This window comes from Fundulus heteroclitus, chromosome 1, assembly GCF_011125445.2.
Source record: "Fundulus heteroclitus isolate FHET01 chromosome 1, MU-UCD_Fhet_4.1, whole genome shotgun sequence".
NCBI classification, from domain to species: domain Eukaryota; kingdom Metazoa; phylum Chordata; class Actinopteri; order Cyprinodontiformes; family Fundulidae; genus Fundulus; species Fundulus heteroclitus.
Genome location: NC_046361.1, coordinates 29,464,685 through 29,489,725, shown reverse-complemented (window position 1 = coordinate 29,489,725; position 25,041 = coordinate 29,464,685). Strand labels below are relative to the sequence as shown.

Genomic DNA, 25,041 nt, shown 5'->3' with positions numbered 1-25,041 from the left:
TTCTGAAGGTCAATGCGTTATAATAGACAAGGTTGAACTTGAAGCATTAGCTCATTTTTCTCTGTGAGCTAATCCACGTCTCACGCCCCTCTGGAGGAATTGCTCCATCCATTGCGCAACCCAATCTCAGAAAAAGCCTCAGCTGCAGACGGACCCATATTTGACCTCAGAGTATGTTTGCGTAGAGCGAAGCTGGTGGTTGCTCACGAATTCTTCTTTTTTCTGCTGAATGATTGGCTTCAAATGTTTGCTTGATCTCACTCTCCTGATTGAATGTCAGCAGTAGTTCTTTCTCTAAGGTTGTTGTTGATGTGATTCCAGCTCAGCATTGAGTTAACATACCAGATAGCTGCCAAAAACCAGCTTTTAATCAGGTGGTCTTATTTACTCATGATCAAGTAGTTAGGTTTTTGATTTTTTTTTTTTTTTTTGGGGCGGGTGGGGTGTTATTTTACAAATGTTTTTGTCTGCCACATGATTCAGTATGCTTTTGCTTATGGTTTTGATATCTTCACTGTGTTTCTACGTGGTGGAAAGATATTTAAAACAAATAAGGAAAAGACACTGAATGATAAAGGTGTGTCCAAACTTTAGACTGGAACTGTCACTGATAGACACTTGGTCAGTTTTTCTTTGTACTTTTGAGCTTTAGTTGACTATTATTGTTTTAGCAGGTAACAAATTCTGGAGAAAATCCACTGAATAGGAGGCTGGTATATTAAAGAAAAAGTATTTTAAGGTATTTTATGAAGATTTTGAAAGCGTTAATTCTCGTTTGCGAATTTGACTCGCACCAAGGAGATAGCCAGCATGGTTCCCAGCCCTGTTATCTCTGTTGAAAGGTGTTGCATCAGTCAAGCAAAACTGACTCCCTTATCTAAGATTTCAGCTTTTTCTTTGGTCCGGGTCCTTCCTTGGGGGACATGACAACCAGCCCACTCTGTTCTCGTTGCAGATTTGATGATTAGAGTTCCTGTTTGCTTGATAAGAGTCAGGTCATCTGAACAATGCAGGCTTGTCTCAGGAGGCTTTTTGAGCCACGTTGCTGTACAAAAGGATTTGTCGTCTTTCAGGATTTCTTCATGAGCTTAAGCTGAAGGACACTTGGGTTATGCAGCGGGACAATGATCCAAAGCTCAGTCAGTCTGTGAATGGCTTAAAAACAAACTAATTTAAGGTCCGGGGTGACCTAGTCAAAATCCTGACTCGGGTCCTGACTTGAGTTTTTTGGATCGAGGCTCTCTGACGCTCTGGTTTTACTCTCTCTGCTTAGAGCCTGACCTATGAGATTATCTTGACGCTGGGCCAGGCGTTTGAGGTGGCCTATCAGCTGGCTCTGCAGGCCCAGAGGACCAAACAGCATCAGGGTCTCCCCGTGGGAAGCAGCTCAGACGTCACTGAAGCCAAGTCCGGTCGACCTGTGCCCAAACCGCGAGGGAGCGTTCGGAAGTCAGGGGTGAGTGAGACATGAAACAACTTTATTAATGCATATCTACCGAAGAGGTGTTCAGACACGTATGCCATAACTGCATCATTCATGATCAGAAACAACCACTTATATTTGCTAATCAAACACTGAGCCGATTAGGTTGGTTTACAGTTTCTTAATGAGACTTTTTCATGATGTTCAAATCTATGTCTTAATTCTCTTGCACACTCGCTCCCTGTTGATGTTTACCTTTCAGAAGAATCTCCTTCTCCTAATAGTTGCAGTAATTATTGAACAGGCTCCACCGACAGGTGTTTCCCTCCTCCTGTCTGTCCAGCTTGTCCCGTCTCCCACTCTGCCTTTTTATTATTTAGCTTTGCTGCCCTCTAGTGATCGTTGAATAGTAAGACAAGCAAACGTGACAAAAAATAATCGAAACATAAACTTCATCAATTTTTGACTTGAGTGTCTGACATCTCACTTGTTTTAAAATCTTTTTAAATAAGTTGACATTTTTATCAGAGTCCCATTAAGAACCGCCGTGGACTTTTTCTACCTTCTGTTTTTTTCTTTATACATGATTAGACATCATCGGTTGCTGCTTCCTATGTGAGAAATAAATCAATCTGAAGAAATAATTGCAATAAATATTTAATTGGAAAATATATACCCTGCAGATAAAAAAGCTGTCTAATTTGTTTAAAAGCCGCACAGCATAGAACAACATGGTATGAGCCTAATTTGTCATGTTAGTTTTTTATTGTTGAGAACATTTATTGAACCAGAATAAGCTGTAATGGGCAAATTTGTGTGCACAAACAAGGAATTTGATTTGTGTGCCTTTTGCTAAAACAAAAAAAAAAACGCAAATTTCCAAATCGCAGAGGTCTGCAATTTTTTGGTTATGTAACAATAAATGGATAAGAGTTGCAGCAGTGAGATAATCAAATTTTATTATTTGTTTTAGAGTTTCTATAATAATCATACATTTTTACCAGAAACTTTCAGGAATCTCACCACAGCATTAAGTACCAGTGAAACTGTTTAATACATGGACTTGTATGTTGGTTGCACTTTATGTTCAGCAAGGATTAATGTCCAATGCACTTAAAAGCTGTACTCTGTGGAGCTGAGCTGAAAGCAAAAGTTTTCCAGCTGATCTACCTCCTGTCTGTATGCAGTTTCAATATCTTTCTGGATTAAACCAATAACAGTTGTGACACCTTCCAAGAAGTTACACAGACCGGTCTGCTGAGGTGCAGTCATTTGTGTACAGGGAGAAGAGGAGTAGTTACAGAACACACCCCTGGGGGGCGCCATGGTGTTGATGGTTCTGGACATAGACATTAAATACAAAAACTCATCGGGCGGGTTCTGCCTATGCTGTGGATGCGTCAGAGCGTCCGCCATGTTGAATGTGGCAAATCTGCTGTTAGACTCAGACACTTAAACAGTATCAGAGGGACTTTAATCTCAGAATATAATTTATATTCGTAATGTTTTTTTAATATATATATATTACGAGTTTATTTTTGTATCCCTTTGGCTTCATTCTCCTGACTTTATTCACGTAAAGAATAAAAATAATTGAAAGAATCTAACCTGGCCCTATTACTCCAGGACTAAAATATTTCTGCAAACTGTGACTATTCTGGAAATGTCCCCCCTTAATTCCCATAATATGACGTTTTTCTCATAATAATACCACTTTTTTTTACTTTATTGTCCTATGACTTTTTTTTATCATATTAGTAATTTTGTCTCTTTAATACTCCCCCAAAAAGTCTGTTGCCAATCTGTGTCTATACCAGATCCTAAAAGGTTCACAGGGTTTTATGAAATAATGAAGACCACAATGTTTAGATTTAACCAATTGATTTTTATATTGATAACACATAGACATATTTCTCTCTCTCTCTCTCTCTCTCATCTATATATATATATATATATATATATATATGTATATGTATGTGTTTATATGTATGTGTGTATATATATATATATATAATATGCACATCTATATGTAAGAACATCGATCCAAAGCTCTCTGTTCTGCCAATCTCTATCAATTAATCTATATATCTTCTTTTTGTCAGTATATGTCAGATCCATCTATATCTTTTTATCTAAAACATATACACAGGGAACATAGACGTTCACTGCTTTCTGCCACATACAATATGGCGGTGACGTCGACGTGCAAACCTGCGCCCAATGAGGCGTCTACGTATACATGTCTGTGGTTCTGGAGAGAAGAACCGAGGCTGCCATCCGCAGCGGCATTTTATGTGAAGTTTTGCAAAGCTGGCAAAGTTTTAACATTATGTGGACATTAAATTTAGATAAACCGATAACAAACCAGTAATGTGCCTATCGCCAAATGAATACTGGGAAATCCTTCATGTAGTTTGAAAGTAGAACATTTATTTGTATGGCACCTTAATTATTAAAACTAAACATATTAACCATATTGATGGGGTGGAGTTTCTCAGACGGAGGCCATGTTGCTTAGCATCACAATGATGCTGAGTTTCAACATCATTAGTCACATTTAAAGGTGAACAGTTGTAGCCATTTGCCAGTTGGAAATACAGGCGTGTCTGAATTAGTCAAAGCCAGTGAAAGATTTGAGTGGATTTAGAAAATGACTAAGATGGGTAAAGTGTTTAACTACCATGCCTGGGAAAAGGATTCAGAGCCTTTAACTTTTTCACAATTTGTTGAAGTCAATACCACAAACTTTATTGTTTTCTAATGGGGTTTTCTTTGATGGACCAACACCAAGTAATGAATGATTGTGAAGTGGAGAAACAATAATATGTGGTTTTCAGTTTGCCACAAGTCATGTAGGGCACTCAGCAAATCTGTAGGCGCTTTGGTCAGATGAGATCAAAGTTATAGTTTCATCTGTGGTAAAAAAAATAAATAAATAAATAAATTAACACTGCATATAACTTTAAGCTCACCCTCCCCCACAATGAAACATGGTGGTGGCAGCATCATGCAGTGGGAAGACGTTTCTTCAGACAAAAACCAGATGGGAAGATGAATGGACGAGAATTTGGTAGAGGTGGCTAGAAAAGTGAGCCTGGGGTGGATGTTTCTCTTTCAGCAGGACATCTGTGCTACACACACCGCAAAGTCTCCAGTGGAAGCAATAATTTACACCCAACCAGAGGTAGATTTACAAAAAAGTCTGACAAACTGAGGCTAAATAGAAATCCACTCTAGCTTATGTGCTCAAATCACTCAATGTGTTGCTACGCTTGTATGCAAACAGAGTCAGCTGTGAGGCAAAAATTATAATGTTTTCTCTCTGTGTTCCCAGGGAGATATGCTGGACCAAGAGGGGGATTCACAGCCCCCCCACACCAGTGCCACATGGCTCGTGGACCCAAAGGAATCTAAACGCTCGATCAGCACTAAGTATGAGACCACCATTTTCTGAACGGACCCCTGTTCTCCTCCTCCTCCTCCTCCTCCTGGGCCTCGCCGTCCCTACTTCCCTCCTTTCTGTGTGCCTTTCACTGTGACTCAGCCCTTTTTATTTGCGCTGGACATCCACCTCCCCCCCCCCCCCTCCTGACAGCACCGCCTGCGGCAGTCAACCAAATCTTTGTTGCTCCTTCTCCAAGTTGAACCTCCACCACTTTCTACACCTCGCATCGATTGTTTTTGCAATCACTCTGCAAGTCTGCCACTAACACATACATTCTCCTTAAACTCACTGCTTCCCTGCCCCCCCCCCTCCCCCCTGCAAAAGGTACTGTTTTCTCTCAGTGACGAGCTCTTTCTTTTCCGCTACATCAGGCGACGGCCGCTCTGAGGCTCGTTCACTCTGATCTTTCACCACCGGACTTCTCTGAGCGCTGAGAAAACATCCGAGAGCCACCCACTGCACTCATCCCATAGCCGGGTGGATGTTTCCGGAAGAAAACTGTGGATCTGCTCTTCTAACTCTATGCATCCATCAGGCTTTAGCAGACTGTTCCCTGTTTAGTGGGGTGCAAGTATTTAAGAGCTGTTTGCTTGAAGCGAAGCCAGGCTGAAGTCTTTTAGCACTGTGAGGAGCTCGTTTGGGGGGGGAATCTGTTTTAGGAAAGAGGACGTCGCTCCGCGAAAAAAAGTCCAAATCCAGGTGCCTTGCAGAGGTTTTAATGTCCTGTGAACGTTCTCGCATTGTGACGTGTAGCAAAAACAAACTTCAGTGTGTTTTAACTGTGCATTGATGTGATAAACCAACACAAAGTAGTGCATGGCTGACACATGGGTGGAAGAGGTTCCCCTGTTTTTACATTTTTCTTTCATTTAAAATCTGGAAAGTGCGGCATGCATTTGTATCCAGACTTGATGTATTTTTTCCCCACTGTAGCTCAAGCTCACATGGACTGGAGTGCTGCTATGATCTACAGTTTTCAAGTCTTGCAGCAGATTCTTTATAGGATTTAGATTTTTTTTAATAGGTTCCTTTAACTCAACTTCAGAAACTCAATTCAGTTATGGTCTATATAAAGTAGAACTGGAAAGCTTTGCTCTGAATTCCTCATCAATTTACCCCAACATTCCCGCTTTTTGCGTCCGTTCTGAGGATTGTCCCAGAGCAACTCGTTTTGGTGCGTGTGTCTTTAAATCTGGAGGACGCACATCACGCTGTTCCCCTCCAGTGCGCAGAGTGTTCGACTCAATCCGAATACCCTTATAGTGCAAGGACTCTTCAGCCAAAGCGTGCAGCCTGAAAAGTGCTTCAGGGGTCGCCAGTTTTTCCTAGGAACCCCACGACGTCCCTTATCAGCGCTAAGAACCCTTTAGGTATCCCACAATTCTTTGCATGCCATGACGTATCAGTTCAGCCCTCTCACGGAAATCAATGAAAATGTCTGTAGCAAAGAGAGCGCACACTTTGTTGTTAATTTTCGGGAAGGCTGTATCCCTGAATTGGAATCGCATCCATGTTTGTTTCCGAGTTAAAGGCCGTCAGAATTCATCACAGTTGTCCGAAAGTTCTTTCCTCCCCAAGATAGAGTTCTTACTGTTGACCCCGTGAAAAGCCAAGGAGCAGGAGCTACAAGCTGTGATTAAGGGTATTCGGATGGAGCCTTCCACTCCAAGCGGCCATTTTTGTAGTACGCTCGGCGATGATGTAATGAACAACCGAACAGTTTGACTGATCCACGTGAAGCTTTGGCATCCCTCAGCTTGGACTACACAATCGCTCCGAGAAATAAAAAATGGCGGATTTGCAAACCCGGTAACATGGAAGTCCGTGACCCTGTTTAGCAGCTCTGCACCAAATACTGTGACACTGTTGTTCAAAAAACATGAAAGAAAACAGAGAAAACTGAACGGCTTGAGTGCTAAAAAAAAAAAGTGGATTTTGCATTATAAGTTCCCTTTAAACCGTGCTAGACACATGTGACAGCACAGGTGTGGGGTGAAGCTGTTCAAATAAAAGTCTAGTGATTGGCGCTACAACAGTTTGAAACGTATGCAAGATGCTGTATATTTGGACTTCCCTGCTCTAATTTGTCTAATCAGAGCAAACGGGTGCAAACTGGATGCTTTTTCTACCGTGAACTGACAATATCTAAGCACTTTTACCCAATATATGTGTAAGAGAAAAAAAACAACAACTGCATTTCCTCTGTCTAGCTTTCCTTTCTTTTCTCCTTTTCACAACAAATGCCTTCAGTGTTCATCCTGTCTGCATTGCCTTTCTGCAATATTGCCAATGACGTCTGTTAATACTTCACTGCTGCTGGGAAAAGGAGTTAAACTTTACCTAAGGGGGGTGGGGACTGCTGGTGTTTACATGTCTGCTGGTGTTTTTACTCCATTTTAACCCTCTTACTTTGTGTGCATGTGTCTGCGTGTCCCCTCCTCTCTGTAGCTGAACGCTGCTGCTGCTCCCAAACAGTGAGATAGGACGGCAGCGAACCTTGTTGCCAGCCAGCTGTGTTTTTTTTTTGATCGAAAACACACACACGGACCCGGGGACAGAGATGAGGCTCCGCGGCCTTTCGTCCACCCCCCCTTTTCACCTGACCTCTCTCTCTCTCTCTCTCTCTCTCTCTCGCATACATCTTCCCGTCCGTCAGGGTGTGACAGTGTCTCTATTCTCCATGCATTTGCCTGTACGCGAGTTGTGGCCTCCCTCACAGAGACTTAGTGTTCACTGTTTTGAGGAAACGTACCCGCATGCTTTAACGCGGGAAGCCTGTAGCAAAAAGGGGAAGTGGCATTAAATAAGGAACATGCATATTTTTTATTATTTTTTTTTATTTTAGAGAGACCTCAAAACTGTAGGCACAGACTCCTCTTTGTGTCCAAATACTGGAGTTTCTCTCCATAACCATCATCTTAACATAGTCCTGCATGGGAAGAACCTTTTAACCAACACTACAACAACTATCTCTCAGCTAAATCCCACTTTTAGTTGATTTGGTTCTTATTTTGTTATTTGGTTTTATTCATTTTATGGGGCGAAAATGCTGGAACTGCAACACGACTGCCCACCCCCTCCTCTCTCCCCGCCCCAGCTGTTCAATTTAATCCTAACAAGATTATTCACCATAACCTGCCATGCGGGCCGGTACGACTCTACTTTTTAAGCTGCAGAACAGAACAATAGGGGTACCACGTGTTTTTTTTTTTTTTTATCCAGGTAACTCCCAGTACGAAGACTGTTAATGGTACTGTGCGGTGCATCAGTATGATTCTGGGTACTTGCCGTTTTCATCAAACTGTTGTACATGTGCTACGTCGTTCGGCTACACACTGGCACGCCCCCTTCAGCTCGCCCCTGTCGGCACCTTTAGCCATCGGCCTGATCCAGTACTGCTTTTGCACATTGCCAAGGATCAGGAGGCATTTTTTTTTATTTTTATTTTATTTTTTATTTTTTTGGAACTAATCTGATATGTTGAGAATGGAAATGTACATGATTCTAGAGCAGTCTGTATTTTGATACTTGAATGATTTTTGCTTTTATAGTTATCTATATATATATATGTGTATGTATGTATGTATGTATGTATGTACGTATATAATTTTTGATGTTTTTGTCAAAGCAAAGGACTATGTCTTATAAAATAAAACATATCGTGAATAAATACTCTGTGATTTGAAAAAGAAAAACAAAACATTGAGAGATTGACTCAGAGGGACCTCAATTCATAAAAAAAAAAGATTGTACATAATCTTGGGCTTCCGGTCTTTTTTATAGTTATTTTTCATAATTGTAAAATTAATAAATGTTGGGATTAGAATTACTTTCTTTGTTGAATCCTTTTTTGTTGTTGTTGTTGTCTTGTTTTAATGTTTTGTTTTAGTTTTTGCATGTGGAAGACTGCTGACTTGACAGGTTGCCAGAGGAGTCGTTGACTCCCTCCTCAAGGAGCGCACGGCCCAAAAGGTCATTGCTGAAGAAGCTGGTTGTTCAGAGTGCTGCTGCATGCAACAATATTCATAGAAAGCTTAGGTGAAGCTAAATGTTTTGCAGGTGAAGGTGCAACAGTTGCGCAGCCTTGAGAGAACGATTGCGTCAGCATCTGCAGCTGTTACGCATCCTTACTATAAGCTGTCTTACCAGGGCTACCAGGCTGGTGTTGCTCACCGGTCCAAAGTCTTTCAGATGAAATTAAAGTTTGCATTTGATTTGGAAATGGAGGTCTGGGGGAAGAATGGAGAGTAGAGCCTAGAATCCACTTTGCCTGAAGTCCAGTGTGAAGTTTCCACAGTCTGCGATGATTTGGGGTGTCGCGTTATCTGCTAGTGTTGGTCCGCTGGGTTTTCTAAAGTCCAGTCAACGCCGCCGTTTGCCACAAACTGTTTAGAGCACTTAATGCTTCCTTCTGCTGACAAACCTTATAAAGATGACCAGCAGATGACCTGAAGGCTGCAATCAAAGCAACCCGGGCTTCCCTTACACCACAGAAGAACCACAGGCTGTTTTTTTTATGGATCTTATGTGATGTTCGAATTTTCTGAGACACTGAATGTTTTGGTATTCAATGTCTGTCAGCCATAATTGTAAAAATTACAAGAAATAAAGGCTTGAAATATTTTACTCGATTCTCAGGTTTTGGTCAGGACTGTGCAGCAGCGTCTTGGAAGAGCTTCAGCTGCCAGATTAATTTTTATTTTTTTATTTTAAAGACAGAAACTATGGAGGCTGTAAAGAAAAGAAAAAAGAACACCCCATTAGAATAATCAAACCAACTGAAAATAAAGTATGCACCGGGTTTTCTGCATTTATTCTAGCAGTGTTATGTAAGGCATGGCCCCTCAAACTGGGGTCCCCGGATCCCCAGTGGTCCACGAACCACGGGTTAAGGGTCCGTGAAATGCAAATTGTCGGGCGTGAGGAAGAACTGTTGAGGATGTGTCGGCTAAGTAACACAATGGACAAATATTCAACTCCATCCACTTCATCTAGTAAGGTAAATGCCAAATCAGCTAAAATTAGGAAGTTTGACAACACCGTTACATCAAGTTTGGCTTTATCGAGAATGAGGATCTAATCTCCACCAAATCTCTAATATATCTCTAATATATATATATATATATATATATATATATATATATATATATATACACACAAGCTATACACAAGCTCCTTATCCATCAAGATGTATATAGTCCAACTGTTTTTACCAATGTAGCCTCAGTGCAGTGGTGTGCTCTAAAACCGGACTGCAAAGCACTGCAGACATTATGTTTTCGTCAAAAGGAGGTTAATTTGTTCATAGGTTGTCTTTTTAGGTCTTTGTCAAACATGTTTGATTGGATATGGTCCTGTAATTATTTATTATCGACGCATCTAGATTGTGTGTCTTTGAAAAGAGATTTGATCGTTGCAGTTTTCAAGCACTGTGGAAAAGGACCTCATTGAAGGAAAGCATTTAATAGCAGTTTTTCTTATTTACAATAAAGCTAAAGACACTTATGAAAAATCTTGAGGACTGCTTATCCAGGTAGCAATTTGTGGATTTCAGGCCGTAAACAGTTTATGCCAAAGACGCACCATTCGAATGGTTGAGCTCATTTGGATGCTGTAATTATTCTGGAGGCTCAGGATGCATCGCTGGGTTATCAGAGATGGAGCCAAGCTGCTTGACTTGTTCTTTGAATTTTGCCTTTCTGAAAATAATCTGCTAAATCGTTGTAGGACTTGTTGGATACGAAGTCAGGAGGAGCGGTGGCGAGGAGTAGTAATAAAACAAATAGGCATTTTGTTTAGTTTTTTAGTAATAGTGTCAGAGGAATGTAACTGCTTTCCTCCTTTTATCTCCTGACAGGAGATATGGACACCATATTAAACATGGAGCCTTGCTTTTTCTCCATATGATTTGAGCTTTTTTTACACTTTCTTTTTTGAGCTCTATCCTCCATGGTGACTTTTGTCTTTATCAGGGCAATTGCTTCCTTAACCTGCATAATACTAGAACTGAAGCCATCTCCAAGGTCATCGACAGAAGGTGAAGGTAGAATGGGTGATGGCTTTAAGCACCGGGCAAATGTCGCAGAGGCGCCGTCATTAATGCAGTGTCTTGTGAGCTCGCTTCTTCTACTTCTGCTAGTTTTTAGCGGACACAACATGTTTTAAAGAGGACGTAGTAATTGATCAGAACGAGCAACATCAATCAAAACCCCACCAGCAGCGTTTAGACCTTTGGAAACAACCAGGTTCAATACATGTCTGCGTTATGGGTACGTGTTGATCTAAAGTCACACTGATAACAGCAATAATACTCAAACGTTTTACCACTGTTTATGCCATTCTGTGCACAGATTTTTAGTTTGGCCTGATCAGGTTGTTTTTTAGATCAAATCGGCATTCGCTGAGCGACATGAACCCACAACTTTGAGGCAGCGCATGTGTAAGCTGCGAGAGCAGATAAAGAACAAAATACGTGCTTATACACAAATATAGCTGTAAGGCTGCTGTCACGTGAGAACAGGACAATAATGCTGAAAGGATTTCTGTTTAATTTGCCTACCTGCTTGTTCTTTTCAGCCGTACATTTTTTTCAGACATTCAAAATGTCACTCCACTCTGTTTTAAAGGAAACGAGTCAACCGAAGAAAATTACCGCTGCAAAGGAATTTATTGCGGCTACTGTTTTTTGAATGGCTGTAATAAAAGGTCAAGTAATAGTTACTTCAAGTTGTAGAGCACTATAAACCCTTCGTGCAAATATCTTTAGGTTAAATGAAGTCTAACAGCTGGGTTTATAAAAGATATTTAACTCTGAGGGTAGAAACAACATTGATTGGCAAAGTTTTGACCTCTTGTTGCCCACAAGTGACTAATTTATCTCCACCTGGTTTAGAATGCCCTGTCGATTTAATTTAATTCAACATGTGAAGTTCTGGAACTGTGAGCTTAGCAGAAAAAATGACCTGAAAAATGTGAAATGATGTTAAGAATGTTTTTTATACTGACATGTAAAATTTCGGGTCATTGGTTTTCAATAAAAAGCCCAGAGGACAAAGTCAGAGGAAGGTGAGGATTTAATTTTTCGTAGCTCTCCCATGCATGACGTGTTTGTGATGCTTGTGATGCAGTTCTCGGAAAAGAAACCACTGACAGGTACTTCTGCTTTTGGAATGAGGTCATATGCCTCCCCTGTGGCATTCAGCCCGGTGAAACTATGACTTGATCTCAATTGAGCAGCTGTTTGTAAAGCGTAAGCTATCAAAAAGAAAAATATTTGCTGCCTGATCTGGTAAGTTTCAATTTCAGCCGCAAAATGCAGATTGTAGGGTCACAATTTGGCATTAACAGTAGGAAAACATTGATCCGTCCTGCCTTGTTTCAATGCTTCAGGCTGATGGTGGTGCAATGTTACTCACCGCTTACTATCAATGAAGTGTAGTTTAAACGCCACAGCGAGTGTGTTTTCCCTGGCCGTGTCCATCCCTTTATGTCCACGACGGTGTACCCAAGTTATGATTGCTCTTCCCAGCAAGGGTTATGCAGCGTGGCACATAGCTCAAATCATACCAAACAGGTTTATTGAATATGACAGTGTGTTCACTGTACTCCAAAGTCAACAGATCCCAATTCAAGAGAGCACCTTCAGAATATATGTCGGAAAAGATGATTTGCATTGGGGATGTGCATCTGATATCACATCAACTACATGGTGCTATCATGTCAGTATGGCCCAAAAAAGGTTTCTTACACCCTGTTAAATTTCTTTTTGTGTTTTAATTATTATTATAATTTTTTTTTTTTACTTTTTCCTCCATCAACGAGTTGGTACTTTGGACAAGTCCTTCTGGCTACACCGATGATAGGCTTTCTTTTACAGCTGGTGACTTTGGGACAGATCTGTTGGTCTAAATTAGCCTGTCAACCAGGTTCAGAGATCAATTTTAAAAGACTTTTTGTATTTATATTCTCAGTAAACTTTCCCAGCTGTTATCACCAACAACGTCAATACCTTTACAGCACTTATTTTTTTTTATTTCATCAATCACAGAAAATAAAATTAAATAGCCTATATGAAAGTCAATTAAGTAGCAGGGAGGATGCCCCCCTTTTTCTTCCATCTGTGGAGCAAATCTCCCCCGACTCAGTGTAACAACCACAAAACTGCCTGCAAACAAGACTTGTTAAAATAAAATATAATTTACTTTACAAAGTACAACCGATTATTTAGCATTGCATTTAAATTAAACATAAATATAATGATTCTAAAAATTTGTTTTTATTAACTTAACCACGACAAAATATCTGATTCCACGAAAATACATTTGGTTAATTTTGGGCTGTGCTCATTTGCCTGCCTGGGCGGTCTCCTAGGAAACGGCTCGAGCAGCAGCGCTCTGATTGGTCCCCCGCCAACTTATCAGGAAGTTGATCCCTTACCTGGCTGGCTGGGCTCTTAAGGAAGGCGTCGCACCTGTCGCATCATATCTTGCGGAGCTTCGCGTAGTTTTGCTTCCAGGAACAGCGCGGAGCTGTGCGGGTTTTCATGGCTGCCATGGACTGAACAGCCGTGTGTGCGTCTCTGTGAGGAGAAAGAGAACCGAAGCAGCTGCGAGATTCAAAACTTTCTGGGCCTCAGGTTGGTTATTGCGAAATTGTTCTACTAACGCGTCTGTGGTTTGTTTCATTCATGAATGCGATTGAAGGGGGAACAAAATGCCTAAACCATTAAGAACAACCGGCACTTAATTATATGTTTATAAAGATAGACTAGGCATGCTGTGTGGGAGCTGTTTTTAACCGAGTTTTCCCTGTTACACATTAAAGTATCACAGGTGCGGTTCTAGAAGATAGGGGCCAACAGGGGCCAGTGCCCCTGTAGATCTGGTACTGCCCCCTGTACTAAACATGATATTGACATGATATTAAACAAATTTCTTACAATAATATGCTGACCAAGATACCATAACTGATTGGTAAATTGGACCAATTGTATTTTTTAACCTTCACAGTTTGACTCTAACAATAATTTAAAAAATAAGCTTTTTCAAGTTTAGCTCCAGCCGTAGTGAGATAGGATGAGGGATCTGCAACCGGCTGTTCAAGAGCCACAATTGGCTCTTTGGCTCACTTAATATATTAAACGATGAAATATTGTCCTGTTTAGTGTTTTTCCCAATCTTTTGTTCTGTTCCTCCATGAAAAAACACTGGCCAACCCTGCTAAATTTGGTGTAGAGCCGCCACTGGTTATATCATGTATCAGAGATTTAGCCACCCAAAACTGCCTTGCTTTTCATTTATCTTTCACAGTGGAAACTTTTCCATAAATGGTCCATTGATACCACTGTTTTATTACACTGTTCTGTATGTTAGGGGACATTGATTGAGGAAATGTGCTAATATTTGCTCATTAAAGTCAATAAAAGCTGTTCGGCAGAGATGAGCTGTCAAGCTAAACATTAATGAACAATTTCTATTCACTCCTGCAGGCTGCGAGTTGCTCAATATGATGCTGTCCATGACCTTTTGAGTAGGCTACAGTAAATCATTAACCAGATCAAGCAGACCTTCAGCCATTGAAAACATACTTAACATTTTTTGGACATTTCGTGTTCTACGACGCCTGTAATCCTGTCGCTGCAGACAGTAAATTATGGTTCTGTTTTTTTTTTTTTTTTTTTAAACAAGTCTGGCGCACGAGATGTACTGATGAAAACTGCTGATTATCACATTTTAGTTAAAATACTCCGCTGCAGGTGAACCAGTCACATCTTGGCTGGATCAGATTTGTCTCAGAGCCAAGGAAGCGAGTAAAGTGACATTCCTGTCACCATTAGGCCTGATTCTGCTGTGGGTGCCACTGCTGCACTGCAGGTTTCTCTCCTTCTTGTTTTTTTTTTTTTACGTGTTCAACCCAGGTGTTGGCTAGGTTGGTTCTCTCCTCCTTTTTTTCTGATCTGAATGTCCCTAATGGGAAGGGCAGTAATTAGCAGCTACTCAAGCTTTCACACTGAGACCGGTGTGTTTAGTCAACCATATTTTGTTTTTAGAAAACACTTGTTAATATGGGCGTTTTTTTGAAGATCAGGTTTTTCCCCAGCTGCCTTAGCTGAGTGTTTATGCCAGTCCATCCAGAGTACAGTAAGCCAATCCAGTTTTCTGGAATTCATTGGTTGCATTTCCAAGTGAAATGAAATGATTTGCAAATTAGTTTCTCATAAAAGTTAAGAGCTTAGGGTTTGCTTCTTTTTAGAGCAAGCACTATCTGTTAAGTAAACAATATGATCTCGGTTAGAATCTGTTTGACATTTTCAGGGGACAAAACAAGTGCATTTAAACTATTTATAATAGGTCCTTTCATTTAATTGATTCAATGAAAATGAAACTCACAAATTGCTTAGATTTCTTGCAAAGAGATAGATTTCAAGCATTTATTTTATTTTGATTTTACAGCTAACATTCTGTTTCTCATAAAATTTAAAATTTTACATAAGACCAATTAAAACATTGTTAAAATACAGAAATATTTGCCTGATGAGTAATCTGTCTATACACTATACAATATATGCACTTAGTGCTTGATCAGGGCTCCAGTTGCATGAAATACTCCAACAAATGCAGTGTGGCAGGAAGAGAATGAGCCTGGTACCCTGCTGAAGTGTAATGGAAGCCCAGTTTACTTTGATAGGGGCCCTTAAGTCATCTGCACTGTTGGGTCGAGTCACGAATGTGTCTAATTTTGCTCTTGACAGTTCTCCGTAGATCTAATATGTTAAAGTCAGTTTGCTGTCTGTTTAACCCCAGGTATACCCTGGCCATCACACCAAGTATTGATAGTTTTAGCTTTTAGCAGGTCCTTAGTTCTGCTGTGAAATAAGATTAGCATTAACTTGTCATTAGGGGGAAACACGAGGTGCTTTAAAATGTCCTGGTAGATGGCTATGGTGACACTGTCCAACATCAGCTGACACGGCGATGTTGGACAGTGTCACCTTTTTTTTTAATGGTCTTATGTGAAATTCTAAGAAACTAAAGTTTGAGTTTTCATCAGCTCTAAGCCACAGTCCTAAAAATCAACATGAATAAATGCTGAAGATAATACCACTGTTTGTAAAAAAACACTGAAAATCTTTGAAATGAATTACTGAATCCTTTGATAGTTTACTATTATACTGAGCTCCAAATGTTTTCTAAATGATGGATTTTTAACGTTGAATGGATAAAATCTCATACAATGAATGAAATATGTTTCTTTAGGAAGTCGTGGAGAATCTTTTCATGAAGGAAATCAATGATATGTGTCTTTTTAATTAAATGTTCTGTAAATTTATTTAAAATTCTCCTGTTACTGTTAGCAATTTTCTTTGAGCGATAAGAGTTAAGATTGGTGCTAACTTAAAAAAAAAGAAAAAAGAAAAAAAAAGTCTGTGTCTTTGATCATTTCTACAGAACTGAGTGCATTTAGTGATGTTTTTTTTTTTTAATGCCTCTGGTCCGATTAAAGCCGCTGTTATGGGACATATGTGTATGTGCAGCCCATTAAATGCAATATTTTTTTTTTAGCTAAATAGTTTTTTTTTTAAGCGTGTCAAGATTTAATTTGAATTTGCACAAGCAGCGTTTTGAAGCATCTAAAGGATGGATGTTTTTGTAGTGAATTACTTTATGTCTATATTTTACTGTAACTCCTAAAGAGATGATATCCATGCAAACCTGTGGGAAAACAGAGCAGCCCACTCATAGGGTTAGAGTTTTATTTCTGCTGGTCCCGTATGCGTTATCTAATGTTCTGGGATATGAGGGCAATAAAGGCATGTTTGCTCTGCTTTTGGTGAGCACGTCTGGAACCTCACTGTGTGCAGGTGCTGCGACGAATAAAAAAAAAAAAAAAAAACCTGGTTGTTTTTGTGATGTTGATCATATTCTATTTGTTGGTTGGCGACAAGTTGTTTGTAAGTGAAAGGTGAAGTAAATATGTAAGCACTCATGCTTTTAGTTCCTTGTTCAGTTCCCTTTAGCCAGTCAGGAATGGGTGCCATGTTTTTGTTATGTATGCCTTCCTCATGACTGGTCTGTCATCACCAAGTAAGTGCTGAAACTGACATGCAGGAAGCAGAGGACAACTATTTAGCACTGCACATCTCATCACATCAGTAGTCTTTGCATAAATGTTATATCTTATACAGTGCCCCATTTCATGTGTCGTCCCAAACATAGGGCTAGTATCGCATAGTTCCTGTTTAATGTGCTTTAAAAAGAAATAACGTTGCCAGATCAGGCCTTTTTGACTCAAAATGTTGTCATTCTAAGCTCATCCTTTCAAATCCTTCAAGGTAAACCTTTTGCAAGAAATATCTGTCAATTCGCCTGAGTGTTCCAAATTGCCGTTGTGGCGGGACAGCTCAGCTTGCATCCCAATCAGAAGCCGTCTGATCTGCTCCTCTGGGATGCTTCTCAGGCCTGTCGTTCAATTTTCGGCCTGAACTTCAAGTTTTCTTGAAAAGAAGGAGAAAAAAAAACAGTTAAAGAGCAAAGTTTAAGAATTTCACTGGAGGCAAAGTTTGTGCCGTCGATGCACAATCTTTTGCGTCACGGTTTTCCCTGTAGGTGCTTTCCTGGTCCCGTGTTTGTTTCGGCAATTTAAACACACCACCGGGCTGTGCAAACACTGCTTGGAGAAGAAGAGAGGGACTGTTTACTGTCAGCTCTCATGTGGGTCACTCGACCTTATGGATGAGCAGCACCGAAACGTTTCGGCCTGGGACCAATTAAACGCATCCATGATCGGCGCGCGTCTTCCAGGAGGAGGCTGGGCAACAGTGAATGTTTTTGATGAACGATAAATCAATTTAGCTCTTTCTTGCCCTGATTAAGTGCAAAGAGATTTCTTTTCTTAGTCCTGAATGAGACAACCTTACATGTTTTAAGCTGATCAAATAGCCTTTTAATATATATATGTGTGTGTGTGTGTGTGTGTGTGTGTGTGTGTGTGTGTGTGTGTGTGTGTGTGTGTGTGTGTGTGTGTGTGTGTGTGTGTGTGTGTGTGTGAATTGTACTTGAAAACAAGCTGTGCTCTAAAATAAATATTTATGCTTTATAGGATAATCTAATCCATCTGCAGATTAACTAGTTTGGATCTACATGTTTAAAATGATCCACCATAGGCCTACCTCATTGACCTGAAAAGATCCTCTCACCTCTTAAACCTTTTCACGATTTATCACATAAAAACCACAGTCCTTTGTCTATTTTATTCAGATTTTATGTGACACAAAGTCCTAAAAGTATAGTTGAGAAGTGGAGGAAAAATGATTCTATAATTTAATAATACAAATAAATTATATAAGAAATACAAATCTCAAGAAGTGTGGCACAATTTTGTATTCTGGCCCTTTTTACTCTAATACGTCTAAATAAAACCGACTGCAATGGATTGCCTTCTAAAGTCAAAATTGTAATTGATATACTAAAATATTTTAAAAAATATGTATGTCTCTTTACTTTACAACCATGCATTACTTTGTGTTGGTCTATCACATAAAATGTCAATAAAATGTATTAAAGTTTATTTATGAACACTGCGTTCTTCATAGCAAACATTTAACATTATCTTGAACGGTAAATGAGAGAAGTTTTATTCCTAACTGACTTTAAATCTTTAAGGTTTTACCATACTTGCAGGCATTCTCTTTATGATCAGATAAATTAAAGGCATTTATTGAAGCATTGTTTCAAATGTCTTTATTTCATGGCATCCAACTGTCTTGATAATGTTTTATTTAAATGCAAACCCCATCTTCCATGCAAATAAATGTTCTCTAGTTCAGCTATTATTTAATTTAATGATCTAATTAGCATAAGGAGATACATTTCATACTGAGATCCAGTGGCTGAGATTGGGTTTCTGTCAAAAGGCAGTTGTTGCTTTATGAAGATTGCTAAGCTGTCAACTTTATTGTTATGGCATTTTTCACTTTGATGGAAACAAGCTTTTAGATTAATTAATTTGCTGGCTATTTTTGGCCCCTTGTTGTTTTTCTTATTCGCTGAAACCAGATATGCTCTGTGTGAAAAGACACAACCATTTTTTTTTCTCTTTCATTGTATCAACTACATTTCCTGCTTTAGTTCAGTAAGAATTACCAGAAATTATTAGATTTGCTAAGAGCCAGAAAAATGAATGCAAATATTTTATTTATTTATTTTATTATTTTTACTTTGTTGAAATGTGATTTTTTTTTTTTACATGCATTTCCGCTGCTTTCCTTTTAGTCAGCTTGAATCAACCACTGTTTGTGTCCTCCAGAAATTTTGACCATAGTTTATGTGAGTTTTGATCCATTCCTACTGACAGAACTCAACCCATACCTTTTCAATTTACAAATTCACAGAGTTCTTTGTATTGGCCACTCCAAGCGACTGACTTTGTTGTCCTTAAGCCACTTTGTAGCTAATTTGGTGGTATACGTTGCATCATTGTCAATGTGAAAGACACATTTTGCACTCAGGCTTTCACTTCCTGTCTGGTGTCTTAAGGTATCGCTTCATTATGTTTGTTGCTCATGATGCCATCTGTTTTGTGCACCTAGTTGGGATGGAGCTGTCGGGTTTGGAAGCTTCCTGCATTTTCCTCCAGACATAGTGATAGTAATTAAAGCCAAAGCACTTTAAATTTAGCTCTGTCGGACCTCAGGCTTGTCTCTGAAACTGTATGTCTTTGTTCCTGAGTGCATTTGCAAACTGTAAACTGGCCTCTTTGTTGCTTCTGGAGTAATGGCTTCTTCCTGTTTGAGTGGCATTTCAGTCCTCGGTTCAGAAGTCATGTCCCTTTAGATTTTTCTCATGATACAGCAAAAATCTTTTTTTTTTTCCTACAGTGTGTAAATATCTTGTTTTCAACTGTATGTTCATCTAGAAGAAAGAAACTTTTGGCTGTGTGTGACCAGGAGGTCTCCCAAACACCTGCTTGCTGTCCTCTTCATCAATCTCTTCCTGACCTTACAGATTCTCTCCCAAAGCGACTTCCAGTGAGATTTACACAATCAGGGTTGGACGGCCACGCGCAAGTCCATCTCTAATACGCGTCTTCCTGCAATGTCGAAGAGTGGCACATGGCCAGGCAATGTTGCCATGGAGCCCTTGAACAATATGGACAGTGCAGGGAGCTGTGACAGTGTAATCAGCACAAACTCGGTCTGGGTGAGTAGCACTGTAAGTTTCCTCCTAAATGAAGGAACGGAGATTGGGGTTATAGGTTGTAATGGTGTATTTCTGCACATTTAAAGACATGGAAGTCTGAGGAGATGGAAGTAGTACAGAGTGCCCTTTAAAATTAGCCAGACATGAGGAAACGTTAAACGGCATGCCCCATTAGCCTTAAAACTTTCCCCTTTCATTTGTGTTTAGACATGTAGCCCAAGTAGTTTTGTTCATTAAAAAACACTGAAAGGAAGAAGGCAAACATGAGACAGCCAAAACATAACCAAATGTTACCAAAGAGTGATTGCATTTTATCTGTTACACCACTCAAATGCCTCGCGTACAACTGTAGTTAGTTTTCTCACAAAAGATCCTTTGACCCCAAAAGTTAATGCCACACATGTTGTGGATTAAACAAAACTTAGAAAAGCCAAATGGCATCTGTAGTTATACCTTCCTTTCTTTGGCTGAGACACAGAGGAAGAAAGCAAATTACCAGTAAAAGAACACATTTCTTACCTGCTGATTAATGTCTTGCTCATAAACAACAGCAGTAGCATCCGCGGTCTGGCTGTTGACTCCCTGTTCGAGCTAGCTCCATTCAAGCTATGATGTGTGTTATTTGCTCTTCAATCAGCTTTGGTTTGTTGCTTCCCTTAAATCCAAATTCTAGTTGTTGATTAATCCTGGGCAAAAAAGACATCTTTACATTGGATGGCTGGGTTTAGTGGGCAAGGATAAAAACTTCCATCTCTACCTGTTTACACAATTTCTACACAGATGATTGTAGCATCAAAAGTGTCCCCGAATAATTTTTTCTGTGATGCCAATAGGTGACCACACATCCATCAAAACAAAACGTTCCTGTTAAAATGTCCTTTATTGCCTGTGTACTGCCATAGGCAATCGCAGGCTACAAGGCAGAGGACACGCCGTAATCATCAATATTTGATCAATATGGACTTCCTGGTTATGACTCAAGACTCTTTTTATGTTAAAAATGTGTATTGTCAATTGAATGTTCAGTTGGGATATGATCTGTTTTTGATTGCAACCTAACTTTTATGTGACTTGATTATATACTATGCATGTTATGTATTGTTTTGCAGAGCGAGGATAGTATGGAGCACCTATCTGCAGAGGAGAAGGCATGTCTGATGTATCTGGAGGAAACAATCGAAGCCCTGGAGATGCAGGAAGACAGCGGCATATCTAACGATGAGCCAGAGCCACAGGATCAGTTAAGAAGAAATGGTATGCTCTATCAAATACTTTGTTTTGCGTGATGTCTGCACCAGTTAAATGTCTCATGCACATTCTGTGGGAATGACAGTGATTGAAATGTTAACTTAAATGATTTTGTTTTTCTTAGATGTTCCAACTGAAACGCTGGTGTCTGGAAGTCATGAAGTATCCGCACCAGCCGCCCACACACCAGCAGATCGCCCTTTCACCGGATTAACGGCAGAGCGTGAAGCTGAGCATCACGCTGCAAATCAAAACTACAAACCACAACCTGCTTCCTCTCCTGTGGTTGGCGTGAGAGATGCCAACCACAAAGCAGATCCTCCGGTCTTTGACGCTCCTGCTGGTTACACAGTTACACCATCAGACAAAACAACTGAGGGTCCAAAGTTTGATGGAGATCCTGATTCTGGAAATTGTGCAGAGGCCTCAGAGAGTAATCTGGCCATAATTCCTCCACCTACAGACTTCATGGATGAACAAGACGCAGACTTCCTGGATGAACAAGACGCAGACATACCACCAGAGACGATGACCGTGGTGCCCCCACCAGCAAATGGCTCTACAAAGCAAAAGCCCACTGTTGTCTTGGAGCAGATGCATTTGAGAGCCTCCTTGAAGAAAGGTTTTGGAAGCTCTCCTGCTGTTGAGGGGTCTCCAGACAAGACTTCAGAAGTTGCTTCCCTCTTACCCCAAATGAGTGCCCCATCTGAGTTTTCAGAGCCTAGAAGTCCACCTGCTGTGGCCCCAAAACCTAAGAAGCTTCCTTCAAACATCGTTTTAAAGTCACAGAAGACACCCACACCTGTTTCTCATGGAAGCCCTGGGCATACGGTGCCGACCCACAGCGATCGGGTGCTGTTGGACCCTCAGAAGGTTCGAATGGAGGCCCTCCGGAAGCTCGGGCTGCTTAAAGACAACAAGGAGGAATCTAGCCCGGTTGTGAGCCCTAAGATTCCTGTGACATCTGCTGCGTACAGAGGGTCACAGAGCCACTCTCCCCCGGTCAGTCCTGCTGCTCCTCATACACCACCCATAACACCATCCCCAGTAAATAGCCACCCTCCAGCACTCGCCGCTAAAACACATGTTTCAGCCCCTGATGGGTTTCCGTCAGCTGCTAGTGCATCTCCTCTCCTCCAAGATGCAGCCATCCTCCCAGCACCTGCAGCTTTCAGCGATGCCTTTGGGCCACCGGGTAACGAACCGCCTGCTGTCACAGAGGCAACCTTCAGTACCCCTTCTAACACCCCGTCTGCACTGCTCAAGCAGCTTACCCCTCCGAAGGTAAGCGGTCTGAAATCAGCGACCTTGGAGCGCTCTGGTTTGGGGCTGGGCAGCCAGATGTTTGGTCAAAACTTATCGGAGAGCGTCAGCGGCGAGCAGGACCCAAAGCACCTGCGCAACACTCGGCCACGACCCGCCTCTCTGGGAAATGGGCAAGACTTTTCTCGCACTAAAGGGGAAGGTTTGGCGGCGAGTAGACCGCCAGACTCTCAGAAGCCCCTGTCCGCACAGGCCTTCCACAACAGAGAGTCCGCCAAGCTGCCTCGATCACAAGGCATCAGCGTGCTGATCTGCCCCCGCGCAGAGAACGAAGAGGATCGGCGCGAGGCCCTGAAGAAGCTGGGACTGCTCAGGGACTGAGTCCCAGCCATCCTTTACAGACTTTAAAAAGAGTCATAGAGACTAAATCTGGATTTAAAACTCTGACAGAGCACCTTAATTAGGAATGAAGGAATTGTTATCTGGGTCTGAAATGTGGGTAAAAATTGACAAACTGACCCAGGCTGGATTCCATTTAGCTGTTTTTTAGATACTTTCAAGGCTTCTTCTGTATTTATTATTAACCAACTCCTGCTGGCTTTCTCAGAAAATAACTGTTTTGAGGTTGTTTTATTAAATGTCTAATAGTGTAGAGAGTTCTTCCTGCTTGTGCTGAAGCGTTTATTTGCGCAACTTGAAGAGCAAATACAGAACGTGATCGAAATCACACTACTACAGTTCGGCCCCTGCAATGCGTAGTCAGTCTGTGGGGTTGCACTTATCACTCCATTCATCTAAAGATGATATAACCAGCATTTAAAATGTGTCATATTTTGTATTAAGAAAGATGTCTGCCCCCATGTGTCATGTCAAAGCAGACACTGACGCCCAGGTGCCGTGGTGTGGTTTCTTCACTTTTTTTCTTTTGTTTTGATGGTGAAAAAACCGGTGCGACCTGTTTTGTCAGCCCTGATGGAACATTGTCGCTCCTTACAATCGCTCGTCTGAGGAACTTGATCACAGCTGAAAGCTGCTAAAGACGGTAGTTTTGCTCTTTTTCCGTGACTTTCTTTCCTCTTCACTGCCTGCATTGAAAATAAAACAAAAAAATGTGTGAAAGATACCTTTCCCAAAAACAACATCACATTGTTATTGATATCTAGAAATGTAGTTCCTTGACATAGTTTTCATACTGCTGGAAATGCGTGCATGTGTTTGTTAATATGTTTTGTTGCCTTACAGCCACTAATTTAACGTATTTTTCGTTGGGAGTTTATGTGATAGAGTAGTACATAATTGCTTAATGGAAGTTAGAAGATGCAGGGTTTTCAAAATCTTTAGCAGATAAAAGATGGGGAAGCGTGGTGTACATTAGTATTTAGCCGCAGGTTTTAAGCCTTTAACAGGTGTTTCTACTAGGATTACCCATCGATTTAGCTCCATCCACCTGCCATTCCCATGCGGTGATGTGATCATGTTCATGAATGCGGCAAAGATGTGAAAAAATGGCTTGCGGTAAATACATACAACTCACAACTTTAGGTTCATTGCACCCTAGATGGAATAAAATTCATCATATCATATTCATAAAGTTGCATCTGGTTACATCTCCTGCTTTGGAAACAAAACAAGCTGGTTGTGGTTTTTTTTTTTTCATTACAGAAACATATTCATCCCCAAATTAAATATATATATATATATATAGATAGATTATTATTTTTATTTATTTATTTATTTTATTTTTTTGCATTGAAATACAAGCTTCACAAACCATAATACTGGCACAAAGATTCTGAATGCAAGATTGCGAAAATGCAGCAATGATAAACCAGGATAGATTGAGCAGCCTTAATCAAGAGTCTGTTTCTGCTAAAGAAAAGCATGTCGACAGTATGTTTTACCATGGAGATGGTGTTTTATGGCCGATCCATTCTTTCTTTTTCGATATGGCCGCTTATCCATGCAGGGTCACCTGGGGGCTCGTGCCCATCTGCAGCGGTCTTTGGGTGAGACGCGGGGTAAACCCTGGACGAGTCATCAGTCCATCACAGGTAAGCGTGATGCATGTCTGTTAGTTCTTCACCCCAAATAGCATTTTTGTATGTCAAAAGGTAAAATTTTTATTTCATCTTCCTCTTGCAACCCTTCCATATCATATTTTGGGATTTTTTTTCAAGAATCTTGTGAACAGATTCTCCCACCTGAGCCGGTTTTATGTTGGCACGCCACATTTTTCAAAATTGAAAAGCCTGCATCCTTTACCTGAATTATGTGCTGCTTCTTATTGGTCTACTCTATCATGAAATTCCAATAATATCCATCGAAATGAAAACGCTCATGGGGTGTGGATGTGTGCATGGTGCTGTAAAATAATCAGAAGTTATGTTTTCAGTTGTTTATATTTTTTGACTTCCTTTCTTAGCACTCTCTTAACGTTGTGTGAAGACATCTAGAACCTAGCCACC

At 40.5% G+C, this 25,041-nt stretch overlaps 2 protein-coding genes across 2 annotated transcripts in view; both read left to right on the top strand.

Annotated features, from left to right (window-relative positions):
• Positions 1-8,697, top strand: part of LOC105928605 (ankyrin repeat and SAM domain-containing protein 1A) — a 100,204-nt gene extending 91,507 nt beyond the window's left edge. Inside the window, exons 26-27 of the mRNA XM_021318191.2 lie at positions 1,274-1,456; positions 4,758-8,697. Coding sequence (XP_021173866.2) covers positions 1,274-1,456; positions 4,758-4,877 — 303 coding nt within the window. The 3' untranslated portion in view covers positions 4,878-8,697. The remainder of the gene's footprint in view (positions 1-1,273; positions 1,457-4,757) is intronic.
• Positions 8,698-13,323: 4,626 nt separating this feature from the next.
• On the top strand, positions 13,324-24,159 carry LOC105928596 (specifically androgen-regulated gene protein). The gene is made up of 4 exons (XM_012865935.3): positions 13,324-13,503; positions 19,871-20,065; positions 21,175-21,319; positions 21,438-24,159. The coding sequence occupies exons 2-4, from the start codon at positions 19,961-19,963 to the stop codon at positions 22,955-22,957; spliced, it is 1,770 nt and encodes a 589-aa protein (XP_012721389.2). The 5' UTR covers positions 13,324-13,503; positions 19,871-19,960; the 3' UTR covers positions 22,958-24,159.
• Positions 24,160-25,041: the final 882 nt, after the last annotated feature.